Raw genomic sequence first — 17,659 nt, 5'->3', positions numbered from 1 at the left:
TTGAGGTTCTTGTCAATAATAGATTAAGGTGGAAATTTACAAGTATGTAATAAATCATACATGGATATGACTCAAAATCAAAATTATATAGGAGAATATGTTGTATTTATCTTCAATTGTTTGACGCAGAGCGCGGGCAACCTTTTGATGGTGATTTTATGGCTCTAACCAGGTGAAGGGGAGGCGCACTCTTGTGCGGTGATAAGTAAGAAAGGTCCACCTATGCATTTGCTAGTTGGGCGCCTAAAAGAGATTGGACCATATGAATTAGGTTGTTCCATTGATTAACCTAAAACAAGTTCACTATAAACAGTATCAAATCAAACGATCCCCATAAAATTATAAAACAACTAATTAAAAAACACCAAGGTAACATGAGTTAAATAGTGGACCATCTGGTTCACTAGATGGAATACATATTTATTTTCTTTTATTTTTATCAAATTAATATATTTAATAAATTAAAATCTCAATTTTTTTTAAAGATGATAATTAATTTGTTTACTTATAAAAGAAATCTCGAATGTAGTTGGAGTTTTAAACATTTTTAAGTACTAATTAAAAAAAATCACCTATTAAGATTATATCCATCTTGGTGAAGTATAAAATGACTTTAATCTCAAAAATAAAAAAAATATATAACTGCTCTCCACACACCTCTTTCTCTTATACACTCCCCTTTAAAATGGGCTTATTTATATACAGCCCATTACTGTCTCTACCAAGAACACTGTAATCGTTGTGCATAAACCCTGAAACCCTAATCTTCCCCATTCCCATTTTGCAGCAGCGCAGAAAAATCCTCCACTCGTCGCTTTCGATCTCAATTCTTCAAGGTAACCCTCTTCTCCATGATTATTTCTATTCCAAATATTCATTCTACATTGTGATAATTTATCAACTTAATTCAAAATCGCTTATTTTTCCTCTTTTGATTGTTGGATTTTTTTAGTGTGAAAATGTCGATCGGAGAGGTTGCTTGCAGCTACTCGCTCATGATCCTTCATGATGATAACATCGCAGTTACTGTATCCTTTTTAAAGTTTTCATTTTTAATTCATTAGTTAAATGTTATGTGTAGTATTTTAATTTTCAATTTTCATGATTCCTATGACTATAATTCTGATTTTCTCTCGTTAGTTTAGAATTTTCAACTAATTCATAATGGGTTTTTGAAATAGTATATTTTTTTGGAAGAATTTTAGAACTTTGGATTTAGAATATTGTTTTGGTGTAAAGAGGGAATTTTAGTGTAAGGGTTTGAAATTAATTTTTCTAAGATAGTGTGTTTCTGAAGTTCTGAAGATTTTAAGGTTTTGATAGAAGCATGATAGAACATTATGCCGAAAATTTATCAATGTAGCTGACTCCACTTAGTGGGATAAGGCTTAGTTGTTGTTGTGTTTGTGAAGATTGTTTTCTCCTTAAGTCATTGTTAATAGGGTGAGAAAATCTCAACATTGTTGAAAGCTGCAAAGGTTGATGTTGAATCTTATTGGCCAAACTTGTTTGCCAAGCTTGCTGAGAAGAAAAACCTTGATGATTTGATTTTGAACGCCGCTGGAGGTGGTGCTCCTGCTTCTGTTTCAGCCCCAGTTGCTGCTGCTTCTGCCACGACAGCTGCTGCTCCAACTGAGGAGAAGAAGGTAGGTTTTTTTTGTTGAATGTGTTGTTGTTGAACTTTATTTTGTAGCTGTTGGTTATCTAATTGGCGTTTTTGGTTGTAATTATTACAGGAAGAACCAAAGGAAGAAAGTGATGATGACATGGGATTCAGCTTGTTTGATTAGAAGCACTTGTATGATCTTGTCCAATTTTTGTACTGGTCATTGGTAGTAACTAAGTGTATTATTGTTTTTTTTTTTATTGCGTTATTAGGTCAAGATTTTGTTGTGCTTTTTAACTACAGAATTTGAAAACTTGCTATTAAAATTGAGAATTTTGAGTTGGTATCAATTTTTCCTAAGAATCAAAGAATTATAAGTCATTTATTCTATGTTCATGTGTGCCTCCTGCTCTGGATTGTGCAAATCTGTTAATGTTTACCGCTTAATTTCTACTATGGTGCAATATTCAGCTAATGAAATTTTAGTTGGATAAATAGTTAACCGTGTCTGAAACCAGTAGAAAATATGGTAGCTAGACAATGATGTGAATTCTTAGTTTTATGCTCCAATCCAAACATATATTTCTGATATTGCCAAAATCACATCAAGGAAATTGTCCAGTTTTCTGTCGCCGGATCAAATTCCATAACTAAACTTCAATGTTTTTATAAATTAACTTTTTGATATTGGTTGCAAACCAAGCTGAGTGTTGAAATGGAGTTTGCTAACTTGAGCAGCAGGTGTAAGTTCTTCTGTTTCAGCGTAATCAAGCTTATAATCTTCTTTTTTTTTTTTTTTACTTTCCTCTTCCATTGGAGGGTGTAGTTGTTACAGCTTCAAGTTCAGTAAATCAAGTTCTTTGTTTGTTTAAGACTAAATCAGAAACTGATTATAACCCCATTTCAAAACTTGAGTTAAAAATAAAATCCAGTTCAAAACACTAAAATGACTTGGCTCTTTCATCTACAACCATTTCGGTTTAGAAAGACAAAGTGTTTCAATTATTTCAATTAGGTTCAAGTTGAACATCAACCAATTTGGTTCAGTACGGACTAAAAGGAATGCTAATCTATCATTCTAAGGAAAAATAATATTAATTAACTCCTTGAAAAAAAATGCACTTATAGATTGAAACTAGAAGAAGCTTGAAAAATAATAATCACTCAGGTGAAGTTTCATGAAGATTGAAACTAGAAGAAGCTTCCATCACTCGGGTGAAGTTCCATGAAACTTCAAGAGATGGAAACTAGAAGAAGCTTTCATCACATCATTATTTTAATCATGGAGCTGCGACATTTTCCTTTGCCTGTGGAGCAATTTCTTCTCCATCAATTCCAGGTTCACTGTCAGGAACTCCCAAATTTAGCAGCACTTCCTCCCACTTCTTAGCAGGTCCCTAATTCCAAAACAAAACTCAGTTACTCAAGCTGATGGATAACTTTAGAGCCTATTTTCATACACTTCTCTAGAAGCACTTTTTAGAATAAAAAAAAATTCTTAAATAAGTTGATATTAGGCTCTAACTCACCTTCCATGAAAGATCTTGAGCCATGCAGTTCTTGATAATTTCTGCAAAATCTGAAGTTCCATAGACTCCAAGAGCCTTTGTGACAGTCTTTGCTATAGCATCCACATCAGCAGAATCCACAGCATCACACTACATCAAAATATTTAAGAAAAATAACATAATGGTTAGTGCTTATTACTTAATCTACTATGAACACAATTGCATACAACAAGAAAGCTTGTAGGTATTGGTATTACTTCAACATTGAAGGAACCCATCTGAAATCCGGTAAAACCTTCTTTGACCGTGTCCACTAATCCACCCGTTGAGGCAACAATAGGTACCTAGCACAGTCCAAGAACATAAATTAAAATCGGTATAGAAGATTTTTTATCGGACGATCTAGACGTGGTTGGAAAACCACTAGGAAATGACTTTGAAAAGTTGAAACTATACAGTTCCATAGCGCATAGCTTGTAACTGAATGAGACCACAAGGCTCAAATCTACTTGGAATCAAGATAAAGTCGGCTCCTGCAATCATCATATGAGCTAGGGGAACATTGAATTTCGCAACTCCTCTAGCTTTGTCAGGGTATGATATTTCAAGTTGCTGAAGTTGCTTTTCCATTTCTTTTTTTCCCGTTCCCTAAGAAATGTAAGAACATATTCAAATGAGATATCTTTGTAAGAATAGATCAGAAAATCATGTTTACGTTTTTGCGATCGTTATACTTACTAGCGCTACTATTTGAACATCCTCCTTAATAAATTGGGGAATGGCTTCTACAAGAATATCAGAACCTTTTTGCTCTTCAAGCCTACCGATGAAAGCAATGAGAGGAATATTTCTGTCAACCGGCAATCCAACTTCTGCTTGCAGTTCTTCTTTCAGAAGAGCTTTTCCTTCCAATACCTAAGTAGACGAGTTAGTTCAAACTCTGTTAAGGATTTGCCGTAGAGTTCAAATTTCATGCAGAGTCGATGTATACAAATTAAATTCTATTTCTTACTGTTGAGGCATCATATTTGATACTTATATATTTGTCGGTGGATGGATTCCACTCTTGAACATCCATGCCATTTACGATTCCAGTAACACCAACTCGGCGAAGAATGTTGTCCAACTCAACTCCTTTATCTGGGCCTGACACTAGTTCTTGTGCATAGTATGGACTAACAGTTAAAACTCGATGAGATTCTACAATTCCGGCTTTCATCCAATTGATTTTTCTTCCAACAACTGGTTTAACATGCCTACAAATTCGAACGTAAAGTACTTAAACTTTTTTTTTAGTCATGAATGCTAAACTGATCAGTTAGTCACAAGTTTATGAAAAACATACCCGTCAAGGAAGTCAAAGGAGCTTTTAAATTGGTCAGGGAGATTGAGAAGCGAATAGTCGGTGAATGCAAATCTTCCTTGGTAAGCAATGTTGTGGATACAAAAAACAACCTAAAACGGGTAAACAATTAATATCTATCAGTGTTACGGCATAATAATAAATTAATAATCGAGTTGTAATTTAGACCTACTTTCGCATTCCTAAAGATGCCAATTGATTGGTACATGGATTTCATGTAGCATGAGATAAGGGCGGTGTGCCAATCATTAGCGACGAAAATGACATCTTCACCTGCATAGGAAAAAATCAAAACATCATGCTTAAAAGATCTTCGACCGTATATTTCATTTATGACCTTAGTCCATACCATATGGTCCTGAGAAATATTTATTGCTCTCAAGATTCAGAACTCTCGCTGCTTCCAGAGCTGCCTGTTAAAATTAATTCCAAGAAAAAAAAATATATGAGAAAAACAGGACTCTGAGAGTTTAGAAATATGAACACGTATCGTATAGTGGCACAACAAACACAAACGAGTTCTCGATATTATACTAGTAAGTATAATACAAATGCAGCAAACTTAGAAGCATAAAAAGCTACGGATACAATATTTGCAAACAGAACATTTGTAACCAAGTGGATATGGTTATCGAACCTGACAGAAGATGCTAAATCGTAGTTGATTGTCTTGGTAATCGTCTCCTGCAGCAGGACCATAAAGTTTTGTTCCAGTTTTCCCCCACACCTTCATGTTCAGTCATCATCGATTCATCGGTAAGTATATGAAAGCAAAACAGTGAGTCTATAGATTCAAAACAAGAAGAGAAACACTCTCACCTTTTCAAGAAATATAGGATGATCTACAAAGACACGATCAACTCCTCGTTTAAAGCAATGGAAGAAGCGTACTTTTTCTGTTCTATCTCCTACTTTTACCTGTAATAAACATATTACAATACAATGCATTTAACTATACTATAGCACAATAGTATAAAAGGAAAAATAAATTCAATGAAGATTAAAATGAAAACATCTCTCATTTGGTCAAGGATAATATAATATACCTCGATCGTTACACTTGTGTCCCATGCATCTTTGTATTGATCATAACGTGGAGTGACGGTCATAACTCTGTGCCCATTGGCCTATAGAAAGATTCATTAGAGCTCGAAAAAGAGTGTCATATTATCACTTCTCCGAAAATACATAGCTAATTTAAGAGGAAAAAGTAAACCATGACAATAAGCTTACTGCTAATGCTGGTGGAAGACCTCCAAGAACATCACCTAAACCACCAGTTTTGCTCCACGGAGCAACCTCAGTTCCAACAAAGATCAAATTCATGCCGCAAACTATAATACCTTTAGGCCTAACACTCTTCCTCTGAACACCCTTCTTCCTCGATTGCACTCCCTTCGTTTTAATCGGCGTCCTATTTAGTATCTCGTCCAACGAGTTCAAAACTCTGAGCCCATTATGAGTATTGGCTTTCCTTATGGAACCAAGTCTCATTGGTCCCATTTTAGACTCACATGAGACAGTTGGTATATTGACATGAGAGGTTCTGGATACTATGTTACTTGAAGCAGTCACTGTTGCCATTTTTGTATACTGAAAAACAACTATTCCATTAGAATTAAGACTCTTAAAAAAAAACCGCCAAACCGAACTGAAGTTAAAATAACCGAACTGTTATGTTCGGTTAGTGAGCCAAACCATGTTGCACAAACAGTTCTAGAACAAAACCAAATAAATCGAACAAAACCGTTATGTCTGGTTAGTAAACTAAACCACATTGCACAAACAGATCTAAAACTGAACCAAATGGCAAATAAATTGAACAGAACCGAAACTAAAAACAAAAAATACTATAAACAAATTTAAAACTTTTTACTAAAAAATTCGAAAAAATTGAAATGGTTCGGTTCAAATGACCTATTACTATGGTTCGGTTTGGTTTTCTGACCGAATTGTACTCTAAACAACTATAATTAAAATTAGACTAATTACAAACTAGCAACAAACACTTTCAATTTTCAATCATTCAATCCAACATTTGTGAAACTCTTGTGTACAAGTTCAACTACCATTACAAATTCGATCTAGAGAATCTCTGATCATTATGAATCCTCTGAAGCTAATTAGCTTCAGAGTATTCGTAATGATCAGAGAATGACAACATTAGAAACTAGGTTTCTCATAAAACTAACCTAAATGAAATATATAGTGAACATTACTAATCAGCAGCACTTAACAACTAAATTAGCACCATTAAAGAAAGTTTAATACATCAAATATTAAATTGAAACTATAGTATAGTAACTAACAAACCTGGTAATGAAGCATGCAAGGAGATTGAAGGTGAACTAAGGGGTTCAAGAATTTTAGTGATGAAGTGAGTGTGTTTGTAAAGAGGACTAGCTTTTGGCCTTTAGCTACCTCGTGAGGTTCATTGGATAGATTGACACGTTAAATATTATTAGCGGCTTAGAATATTTTTGAGATTTTTATATGGTTTTGTGGGGTAAGGTTGTGGTGAATATGAATAATTGGTTCTAGAATATGCCCTCGTGTTAAATGAAGGACTTCAAAGTTGTGTTTTATTACTAGTGTGCCCTTGTGTAAAATGAAGAACTTGAATTTGGAAGTCATACAAAATGGTAAACAGCTCATGGTAGCTCAAAATAATAGTTATATTTGTACATTTTATATTCTACAGCATGGCACCCTTGCTTAACCCTTCATTTGATCATAATATTTTCAAAGTCAAAATAATTAATTTTTCAAACTCTTTTTTTTTTTTTTTCATTTTTGCAAAAAAAATTTAGTTTTCTTTCAATATTTGCTAAAAGTAACTGACATTTACAAGTAACCTTTGTTTTTTCATTATAATTATGCATCTTTAACTAATTTTTTGATAAAATATCAGATATTTAAAAAAACTGTATTTTTAATAAAAAATTTAAGTTGTCAGTATCAAATTTATAATTTTATATTATTAATTTAAAAATATCTATTTTTTTTATTTTTATCGACAATTTTAAAATAACCAGTAAAAATCCATATACTAATCCTGGATATTTGCATAATGCTGGCAAGAATACATATTTCATACCGAATATTTTAAATTTTTTTGGTAGATATGTCGGTGTGATTAAATATTTCTAAAATTTGGTAGGTTAATTGTTTTTTGAATTTTTGGCTCTTTTTCCTTTGTAGTAGTAGTGAGGAGAAGAGAAGAAGACGGTAAGATTATTTTTAGATTGAGTAAGATATAAGTTACAGAGAGCTCTGGTAGAGATGGAGGAGATGATAGAGACAATCATATGTGAAATTGCATTTGGTATCATCTTTTATTTTGATGTTCTGATTAAATTTAATAGTGTGTAATTTAATTTATCACTATTTCTTTTCTTTTTTTTTGCTATTTACACCGGTTTCGACCCACCACAGGTGGACCACTAATCCGGCTCGTGCGTAGAGGCATGCGCACTGGCCAAGCAAGATTGTTCTGCCTGGGAATCGAACTCGGTATTCCCCGAGTACGTCCTTGGACGGGGCTCCTTGCCAATGGAGCTCAACCGCTTGGTTATTTATCACTATTTCTAATTTGTGTGTAATTATGTTATTTTGCTTATTCAATTTGTCCTTTAAGATACTTTTACATTCAATAAATTAATTTTAGACTCGTGACAATGACAATGTATTTTTTTAGTCTTAGCAAATTGGACAAAATCAACATGTTTAGTGTATCTGAATTACAATTAAAAAATTTAAAATAAAACTTTTTAGCTTGATTTGAATATACTTTTTGGTGATTCGAATCAAACATCAAAATGAAATTTGGATATGATTTTCTTAACTTGATTCAAAAGAGAGGTTTATCATTTGAATCACAAAAAAATATTAGGCTTAATTACACTTTTGGTCCCCCTATTTTCGACTTTTTGAAGTATTAGTCCCTCCATTTTAAAAGCCAGGTTTTTAGTCCCTACACTTTGCTCCACTTGGGATTTTCAAGGTCCCCCTCCACTTGGCTGCTTCATTAATGACGTGGCATACACAATACACTTCCAAGTCACATTTTTTCCATTTTTTTCCTGAAATCTATTTTTTAACTATGGATAATTTTTTTGTTTATTTAAAAAACATTTATTTGTTATATTGTTTAATTTCCCATTAATTAAACCCTTTAAACTCATTCATCCATTCATCTTCTTCACCAAATCTTGTTTCAACTCACCGATCTACAATTTACAAACACAACAAAAACCTGCAGTTTACAAACACAACCTCATACCACCGAAAACCTGCAATTCTGCTTCAACACCGAGCTCGATCTATTCACGTTTACGTTTCCACAACACATCACCATACCTCACCATTGTTCATATTTATCCAATGCATCCCTTCACTATTCTCACCAAACTCTCGGCTTCCCTCAAAACAAAACTCAACAATCCTTCAACTTCACTCAAAACCCAGCATATAAACAAACTTCATGACAACAATACAAATTCAAACCTTCACAATCTTCTTCAACCTAACACTAATTCACAACAAATAAATACCTTCAGCTTACTCAAACTGATTCCATGATTTCTCACCATCACCTTCTTTCAGCATTCAACATACACAATCAACAAACACAACTCCCTGCATCAATCGAATCGTAACATCATATTTCACCCTCGCAACAACTTCGCGAATTCGAAATGCATCACGCAACCACAACAATCTTCGCTCTCTGCTTTAGAATAAATTCAACAATCTACAACAGAACAACATCACGGTTTCAACAAACACAATAGTGGAATCGAAATTGCAAAGAAGAAGTCAAATCTGAAAAACAGTGTTGAATCGGAGATGGAGCAGAGAAATTGAGAGAGGAATCAAGATGAGGAATAGAGATGAGAACAAAAGAGAAGATGAGAAGGCTCGTCGGAGAGAGACGAGAAAAGCTCGCCAGAGATGGAGAAGGAAGTTGCCCTTTAGAATACTAGAAGGAGAAGAAGAACGTTCAACAACTCCAAACCCTATTTTATTTAATTTCCCAATTTCTATTTTAATTAATGGGAAATTAAACAATAAAACAAATAAATGTTTTTTAAATAAACAAAAAAATTATCCATAATTAAAAAATAGATTTCAGAAAAAAAATGGAAAAAATGTGATTGTCAGTGTATTGTGTATGCCACGTCATTAATGAAGCAGCCAAGTGGAGGGGGACCTTGAAAATCCCAAGTGGAGCAAAGTTTAGGGACTAAAAACCTGGCTTTTAAAATGGAGGGACTAATACTTCAAAAAGTCGAAAATACGGAGACCAAAAGTGTAATTAAGCCAAAATATTATTTGAATCATGATAATTAAGAAGCGCTTATGCACAACTTTAAAACACACTTATATTATTAATTAAATTTTTTTTCTTCTATTTTTTATTATTGACTAGATACTATTTATTACTCGTGCTTTTGAGTTTTTTTATAAGTTGTATTAAAACTAATTTGTTACACTTTTTACTATTCATATTTTATATACATTTTATCTATAAATTCAAGTTAAATGTGAAAAGATACATATATGTCATTTAGACAAATTTTTAATTTTTTATTTAATAGTAATTAATGAAAAATTGTTTACTGAATTTCTTACAAATATATCTTATTATATCACTTCTTCGTTCATATATATGCACCTGAAACTATTTATAATAAATGTAAGATAAATTAAACATATCTGATTATTTATTTGATGATTTGTGATAAGTTGTAATTTTTAGCTTTTGATTTGGATGAAAATGAGAGTCGTAAGGTTTTAGGGTTTTAAGGGTTTTTTGAAATGGAAAAATGAGAATGGCGAAGGGGAAAATTGAGTCGCGAACATATAAACATGTGTTTCAGAAGAAAACTCCTGGATATGGTACATCTAAAAAGATCATTCTAATCATATTCTGAATGAGACTTTTATGAAGTCCGTAAAAAACACATGAAAGTGTATTAAGAATTTCTCAATAGATTATCATTCATTAATTTGAGTGTGACACTTGAATTTTCTAAGGAAAATGTTAAAATGGGGTTAAAGTGATTTTCATTTTATATTCTATTTATTTCTTCTATTACTATAATTTTATGTGTAAATAAATATAATAGACATTTAAAAAAAAAAAAGAAGACATATATTAGATATCCATGTATGTGATATTTTTTTATATTTAAACAAATATAATCATTCATGATAAATTCAAAAAATCGTAAATAAAAGAAAATTCTTAAAATAAACTATTTAAAACGTTGCAAATTCCCATCTCTAAAATTTTGATGATAAAATAAATTTTCCTACAAATAAAATTACAATGTTCAAAATTCTATACTTCCCACAATTGCATGTAATATTTTATCCTTGTCGCTTTACATCTTGAACTCATTAGTATCTAATATATTATTCGTAAGTGGCAAATATTTCATTATTCATATCAAATCAAACAAAACAAACAATATGGTATTATAACAAAAATCATACAAAACATAATAAATTAAGAGAAATCAAATTCACAAAAACCATTATTTTACAAATATATTTATGTGTGAATATGTATGCTCATAAATCTAAATGATCCGGGTATAAACCGCCACTCAGGAAAAATATGCATATGCCACGAAATACATATACCTTCTAGAAACTCTCATTAAAGCACATCATTTTAAAATTCATTTCAAATAATTATCCATCTTCAAACATAATAGATTTCAATCTTTTTAATAGACTTTTAACCAGCACAATTCATCAGGTTCGCATCACGACCACACATAATAATAGATCACAAATAACACAAAGTTTCATCCACGTCACATCAACACAATTCATCTGCTTCTCATTGTGACCACGCATAATAATAACAAATCAGAAATTGCACAAAATTTTATCCACATCACACCAACACACTTACAAATAAAATATCTAACAGGTATTCATTATTTTAACAAAGATTAAAATTTGTCGTCTCTTTTTCCTTTAGAACAATTATGTATTAATGGTAGTGTGTGAGGCACTTTTAGTGAGGGGATAATAAAAGAAATAAGGATTATACAACTTTTAGTGAGGCACTTTTAATGAATTTTGAATTGTACAAATAATGATACAGACTATGACTATTTATATACCGGATTGGGCTTGGGCTTACACAACTTGGATTATATTTGATATTATAAGATTATATTTGATTTGATATTATATTAATAAAATCAATCCCAATAATATATCAACAAATCTCAATAATATCTCAACATACCCCCATTAATTTAAGTTGTCGAACAACTGTAAAAATAGTCAATCTGAACTATTCTTAATTTCTTTCTCAAATTTAGGAATCTGTCGATCTTCAATCCTTTGGTGAAAATGTCCGCCAACTGTGCTTCACTTGAGCAATGCCTAACTTCAAGTTCACCTCGATTTACCTTTTTCCCTCATGAAGTGAAATATAGCTTCGATATGCTTACTTCTTCCATGCAGAACTGGATTCTTCACCAAATTTATGGTTGACTTGTTGTCAATTTGCAACACTAGATTAGGTTTCTTCATTTCAACCTCCATTTCTTAAAGTACTGATCTGATTCAAATTGCTTGACATGCAGCATAGGATCCTGCTATATATTTGGCTTCACACGATGATAATGCCACCACAATTGTTTCATCGAACACCATGAAATTGAAGCACCAAATACTTGAAAGAAATATCCAGTTGTGCTTCTTCGATTTTCCTTATCTCCACACCAATTAGCATCTGAAAAACAAGTGACTGTTGTTTCTTTGTGTTCAGAATTTTGTCGAAATAAAATTTCATACTCTATTGATGCTTTTAAGTATCTTAGAATTCTTCTTGCAGCCTTCATGTGTGACACTCTTGGATCACTCATGTATCTTCTCACTAATCCGACAGCAAAATCTATATCGGGTCGACTGTTGGACATATACCTTATAGATCCTATAATTTGATTGAACAAAGTTGCATCGACTTTGTCTTCCTCTCCATGCTTCTCTAACTTTAAGTTTGTTTCGACAGGTGAGGATGCAGGATTTGAATCATCCATTCTGAATCTCTTGAGTATGTCTTTGACATACTTCCTTTGATGTAGCATCATACCTTGCTTCGACATTTGAAATTCCATGTCTAGGAAATAAAACAATTTTCCCAGATCCAACATTTCAAATTCCTTCATCATCAGCTCTTTGAGCTTTGACAAGTTCTCCAAGCTATTTTCAGTTACCACCAAGTCATCGACATATAAGCAGATGATTGTTATATTTTGTTCCACATCCTGAATATAGACACCATACTTAGATTTGCATTTTAAAAATCCTAATTCTACTAAGTATTAGTCGATCTTCTTGTTCCATGCCCTAGGTGCCTGCTTGAGACCATAGAGTGCTTTGTGCAACTTATATACTTTATTCGCTTCCTTTTGAATCACAAACCCTGGAGGTTGTGTGACATAGACCTCTTTGTCTAAAGGACCATTCAGAAATATTGATTTCACATCTAAATGAAATATTGATCAATCTTGGTTGCATGCTGTCATACCCCAATTTTTGACCCGCATCACTTACATTCATTTGCATCATTCTCAAAATATATCCATATCATCATTTTATTGCATCTTGTTCAATTTTGTGATTTATAGTATTTTTATTCATATTTCACTAACCATTGATGATTTACTATTTTTAATTGGAGTTCAATTTGAATTTCTATTAAAAATTAAAGATCAATTTTGTTGTCTTTATGTTATTATTATTTGTTCGTAGAGGGCAAATGGAAAAGATGCATTTTGATTCAAATTTGCTAAAGGCCCATTCAAAGAGAGTTTTTTTTTATTTTAGTTTGGTCCAAATGCTGCATAATATGTCCAAAAATTCTGCATCACCATGGCTCTTCACGTTTCCTACTTTGCTGCTCCACTCTGCACTTACAGACAAGCATATGCCTCCAAAACCTTGTTGTCTCTGCACCTCACTGTTGTCCATATACCACCAAAAATTGCACCAAAATGTCAACACAAAAACCTGCAAGAGAAAGCCATAGGTCAGTATACCACAAATGTTCAAAAGTCTCACCAATTTTCCCCCCAAAAACCTATTCCAATCCAGCTATAAATTGAGACTCTCACAACAGCAAAAAAGGGGGGATACCAACAAAGCCTAGAACCTCTTCCGGAATACACAGAGGATCACCCTCAAAACTCTGCAAAGACAATTTCCCAGGAAACTCCATAACCTCTCAAAACCTTCTTACCTTCACCCTCATACCTAGCCACCAACGACAACATACTAACCTTCTGTAAAAATCATCAGGTTTTCCTCCATCTTGTTTCAGTTCATAAAATTTTCATTATGTGCATAACCTCCATCACTACAAAACCAAACCTGCAAACCATATATATAAACCTCACATAACTATACCATCAAGCCTTCACCACCATTTGAAACCTTCCAAAAAAAAATCCATTCAACCACACCACTTCGCTCTCAGCCTATAACTTAACACCTAAACCAACCTTCACTCAAATCACTTATCCACTAATTCGGACCACACACTTAAGTTTGCAGAAATCCTCATAGAACCCTCCAACCTTCACATACACGACCTTCCTCTTCATCACATCAACACGGCACTCAACTCACAATACACAAGACTTCAGAAGCAACACACACATAAGAAGAAGTCTCAGGAGTGAACAAATTAAGAGTACCAGAGACTTACCCGGAGGAATCTCTCCCGAAGAAGACGTAGAATCTTCAGGTTTCGTTTTGTTTTCTTTTCATAAATATCTGATTTTAATCCTAAACTTTAAGTTGGCTCTGTAATTTGCTGTTGATTCCATTCCTCGTACTTGTAGTCTTAGAAGAACAATAGTGGATTGGGTTTATTTAGGGACTGATATAAGGTTTAGATTATGATTGCTTTTGATTTTTGTGCTTGATTTACGTTCACAAGAGAGAACCGAGAGAGTTGATATCGAGAGAGATAGTCTCGTGAGAGAGCAGAGAGAAATCGAGAGATGAGTGATCCAGAGAGAGGCGAAGAATTCCTTTTTGTTGTTTTTTTTTTCGTTCACTGAATGGCAGATGAGGGAGGCTGACCGAGAGAGCAGTGAGTGTAGAGAAGACAGGCTTTTTCCAATTTTATTTTAGGATTTTTTGTCTCAAACTTATTCATTTTCGGGCCTCTATCCTCAGCCCAAACTATTTCATTGTTACACCCTATATTGCCCCAACGAACCTCTCTCTTGTGGACTAATTGTTTATTTTTATCTTGGGCTTTAGCTCTTTTGAAGCCCAGCGGTTTTACTTGTAATGCACCCTCCATTTGATCTTTTTTTCTTTAATTGCTATTTATTTTCTTTATTATGCTTTCTTTTCTTCAATTTTAATTGATTACACGATATCAAAAACACAAAAATATTTTATTATGTATGTTTTTTAGATTATATTTTATTTCTTATATTATTATTAATACCAAAAACATTAGTTTAATTTCTCGATCCAACGTCGTGTTTCTTCTTTTCAATAAACATTGGTCCAACGCCAAGTTGTCACAAATAAATATCTCGATCCAAAGTCGAGTTTTCATTTTCAAAAATCTCTTATCTTTTTCTTTAAACCCTACCGAAAAATCGAGTGACAAGAAGTGTACACCTCTTGAATACCTTGATCTTTTGAATCAAAACTTATTAATCAAACCAAGAGATTAAGTGACAAGGGGTGCACACCTCTTGAATACCTTGATCTTTTGAATTAAAATACATTAATTAAGTCAAAGTGATTAAGTGACAAGGGGCGCACACCTCTTGAATACCTTTGATCCTTTGAATAAACATCTTTCTTAATTAAATCAAAGTGATTAAGTGTCAAGGGGTGCACACCTCTTGAATACCTTTGATCCTTTGAATAAAAATCTTTCCTAATTAAATCAAAGTGATTAAGTGACAAGGGGTGCACACCTCTTGAATACCTTTGATCCTTTGAATCAAACTTAAAAATCCTTTCTTAATTAAATCAAAGTGATTAAGTGACAAGGGGTGCACACCTCTTGAATACCTTTGATCCTTTGAATCAAACTTAAAAATCCTTTCTTAATTAAATCAAAGTGATTAAGTGACAAGGGGTGCACACCTCTTGAATACTTTTGATCCTTTGAATAAAAATCTTTCTTAATTAAATCAAAGTGATTAAGTGACAAGGGGTGCACACCTCTTGAATACCTTTGATCCTTTGAATAAAAATCTTTCTTAATTAAATCAAAGTGATTAAGTGACAAGGGGTGCACACCTCTTGAATACCTTTGATCCTTTGAATAAAAATCTTTCTTAATTAAATCAAAGTGATTAAGTGACAAGGGGTGCACACCTCTTGAATACCTTTGATCCTTTGAACCAAACACTAAACATCCTTCATAAAATTAACCAACAAACTCGTAGTTTTTATCCGAACTACGATCGCTCTGACTTTCCCATTGCACGAGGGAATACGTAGGCACAAGATACAAATGTCTTGGCGAGCATAATAATAAAAAAAAATCTTTCTTTTTCCTTCACAATAATAAAAAATAAAAACCCCTTTTCTTTTATTGATTAATAAACTAAGAACGCAAACATTACGCAAACACTCATTCATAAAACTAACTAAATGGGTCCCATCGAGTACGATGGAGGTGAGGGGTGCTAATACCTTCCCCTTGCTTAACCGACTCCCGAACCCTAATTTGGTTACGATGACCATCTTATCCATTTCTTTTTAATCGTGGGTTTTATTCGACATTTTCCCTTTCCATTTTGGAATAAATAAAGATCGGTGGCGACTCTGTTCTTTTCGAGTGTGTATACACCTTGAGTATTTTTTAGCGCTACAGAATTGGCGACTCTGCTGGGGACGTTAGAAATCTTAAGAGAGTCAACCCTAGTTTAGTTTGTTTTATGTTTAAGTGTTTGCCTTTGTTTGTTTACTCTTGTGTTCTTTATGTTTATTCTTATGTTCTTTATGCTTATTCTTGTGCTCGTGTTTTATTTATGTTTACTCTTGTATTATTTATGTTTCTTTACTCTTGCTTTATTGCTTGTATTTATATTGCTATATATATTCATCTGTGGGAATGGGAATGATGCTTGAGTGAAGCTCTCAACCCGAGCTTTTGAAAAACAAGAGAAAAAACATAAGTTAGGAGGTGGTTGTGTAGTGCTAGTCCCCAGGGTGAACACCTTGAATGGCTAATACGAAAACCCCACTTGGAGGAGGCCCATTCATGAGATTTGTCATAAGACGGTTCGCCCGTCGCATGGCGAAAATCTGATTTGGCCGTTAACTCCAAGGACCTTTAGAACCCGTTTCATCTATAGAGGTTATGTATTGATCCCCAAGGTGCACTCCTTGTATGATTGGTACAATAACCTCGCCTAGAGGATGCATATTCATGAATTTGTCATAAGATGGCTCGCCTGTCGCATGGCGATATTCTGACTATGCTTGGATGCCTCTGGGAACCACTATATCAAAAACCTTTAGAACTAACCCAGTGAGGGGAAATGTTGGGTAGTAGTCAATCTGGCCATCCTGTAACTTTCAACCTGTGATATGAGAATTGTTACTTATGAGTCGTGCCTAAGTATTGCATTGCATTACATTTTTGCATGCATCAACGTGCATCTCATCAAAGACTCATTTCATCTTTCTTGTTTGGGAAATCAAATTTATTACCCAACACACGCCTAGAAATTGAAGCATGTCTCAAGAGCTGTGGAAGAACTTCATCAAAGTCAGAAGTGATTGAGAAAGAAAGTCGATCAACTTAAAAGTTAGATGAGCTTGGTCATGGAGGTCCTGTAGGCTTTGTTTTAAAAAGGGTTACCATACACCAATCACTACAACACCAGTGGATACTCACGTATCTCATTGTGATCACACTCCTGTCCAAGGGAAATATTATCTAGCGAGTACTCTAGTGGCTCGTCTCCCAAGGAACTTCCTCAACTTTTGTTTTTGAAGCTTCCTGGACAACAATCTACACTTGTCCCTTGACAAGGTAAAAATGACATCTGCAAGATAAGAAATAGAACAAATCTTCAAGGAATCATCAGAAAGGGGATCCCCCATTGATCCAATTCCAAGGAACTATACTCAATTGTGGCCGTATCTGATTGAGAGAAAGGC

At 33.6% G+C, this 17,659-nt stretch overlaps 2 protein-coding genes across 2 annotated transcripts; one reads left to right on the top strand and one right to left on the bottom strand.

The window, feature by feature from the left end:
• Positions 1-698: 698 nt before the first annotated feature.
• Positions 699-1,995, top strand: LOC131636502 (large ribosomal subunit protein P1z-like). Its single transcript, XM_058907116.1, has 4 exons — positions 699-836; positions 953-1,028; positions 1,443-1,646; positions 1,737-1,995. The coding sequence occupies exons 2-4, from the start codon at positions 960-962 to the stop codon at positions 1,788-1,790; spliced, it is 327 nt and encodes a 108-aa protein (XP_058763099.1). The 5' UTR covers positions 699-836; positions 953-959; the 3' UTR covers positions 1,791-1,995.
• A 543-nt stretch (positions 1,996-2,538) lies between these two features.
• On the bottom strand, positions 2,539-6,946 carry LOC131636501 (granule-bound starch synthase 1, chloroplastic/amyloplastic-like). Its single transcript, XM_058907115.1, has 14 exons — positions 6,791-6,946; positions 5,711-6,070; positions 5,524-5,604; positions 5,297-5,395; positions 5,115-5,204; positions 4,827-4,890; positions 4,650-4,750; positions 4,460-4,569; positions 4,127-4,370; positions 3,853-4,029; positions 3,571-3,762; positions 3,372-3,458; positions 3,136-3,264; positions 2,539-3,003 (listed from the first exon to the last, which is right to left on the bottom strand). Exons 1-14 carry the CDS (start codon positions 6,803-6,805, stop codon positions 2,887-2,889), a joined length of 1,866 nt encoding a protein of 621 aa, XP_058763098.1. The 5' UTR covers positions 6,806-6,946; the 3' UTR covers positions 2,539-2,886.
• Between the last annotated feature and the right edge of the window lie 10,713 nt (positions 6,947-17,659).

This window comes from Vicia villosa, unplaced genomic scaffold, assembly GCF_029867415.1.
Source record: "Vicia villosa cultivar HV-30 ecotype Madison, WI unplaced genomic scaffold, Vvil1.0 ctg.001758F_1_1, whole genome shotgun sequence".
Taxonomy (NCBI): domain Eukaryota; kingdom Viridiplantae; phylum Streptophyta; class Magnoliopsida; order Fabales; family Fabaceae; genus Vicia; species Vicia villosa.
The sequence above is the reverse complement of the archived record's forward strand: the minus strand, read 5'-3'. Positions and strand labels throughout refer to the sequence as shown.

Bases quoted from the DNA above. Each gene is read 5' to 3' on its own strand.
- LOC131636502 (XM_058907116.1), top strand. From the start codon at position 960: ATGTCGATCGGAGAGGTTGCTTGCAGCTACTCGCTCATGATCCTTCAT. The intron at 1,029-1,442 runs GTATCCTTTTTA...CATTGTTAATAG, and splicing joins ATGATAACATCGCAGTTACT to GGTGAGAAAATCTCAACATT. The intron at 1,647-1,736 runs GTAGGTTTTTTT...TAATTATTACAG, and splicing joins CTCCAACTGAGGAGAAGAAG to GAAGAACCAAAGGAAGAAAG.
- LOC131636501 (XM_058907115.1), bottom strand. The intron at 4,570-4,649 runs GTAGGTCTAAAT...TACCCGTTTTAG, and splicing joins GCATCTTTAGGAATGCGAAA to GTTGTTTTTTGTATCCACAA. The intron at 3,265-3,371 runs GTAATACCAATA...ATTTTGATGTAG, and splicing joins TGGGTTCCTTCAATGTTGAA to TGTGATGCTGTGGATTCTGC.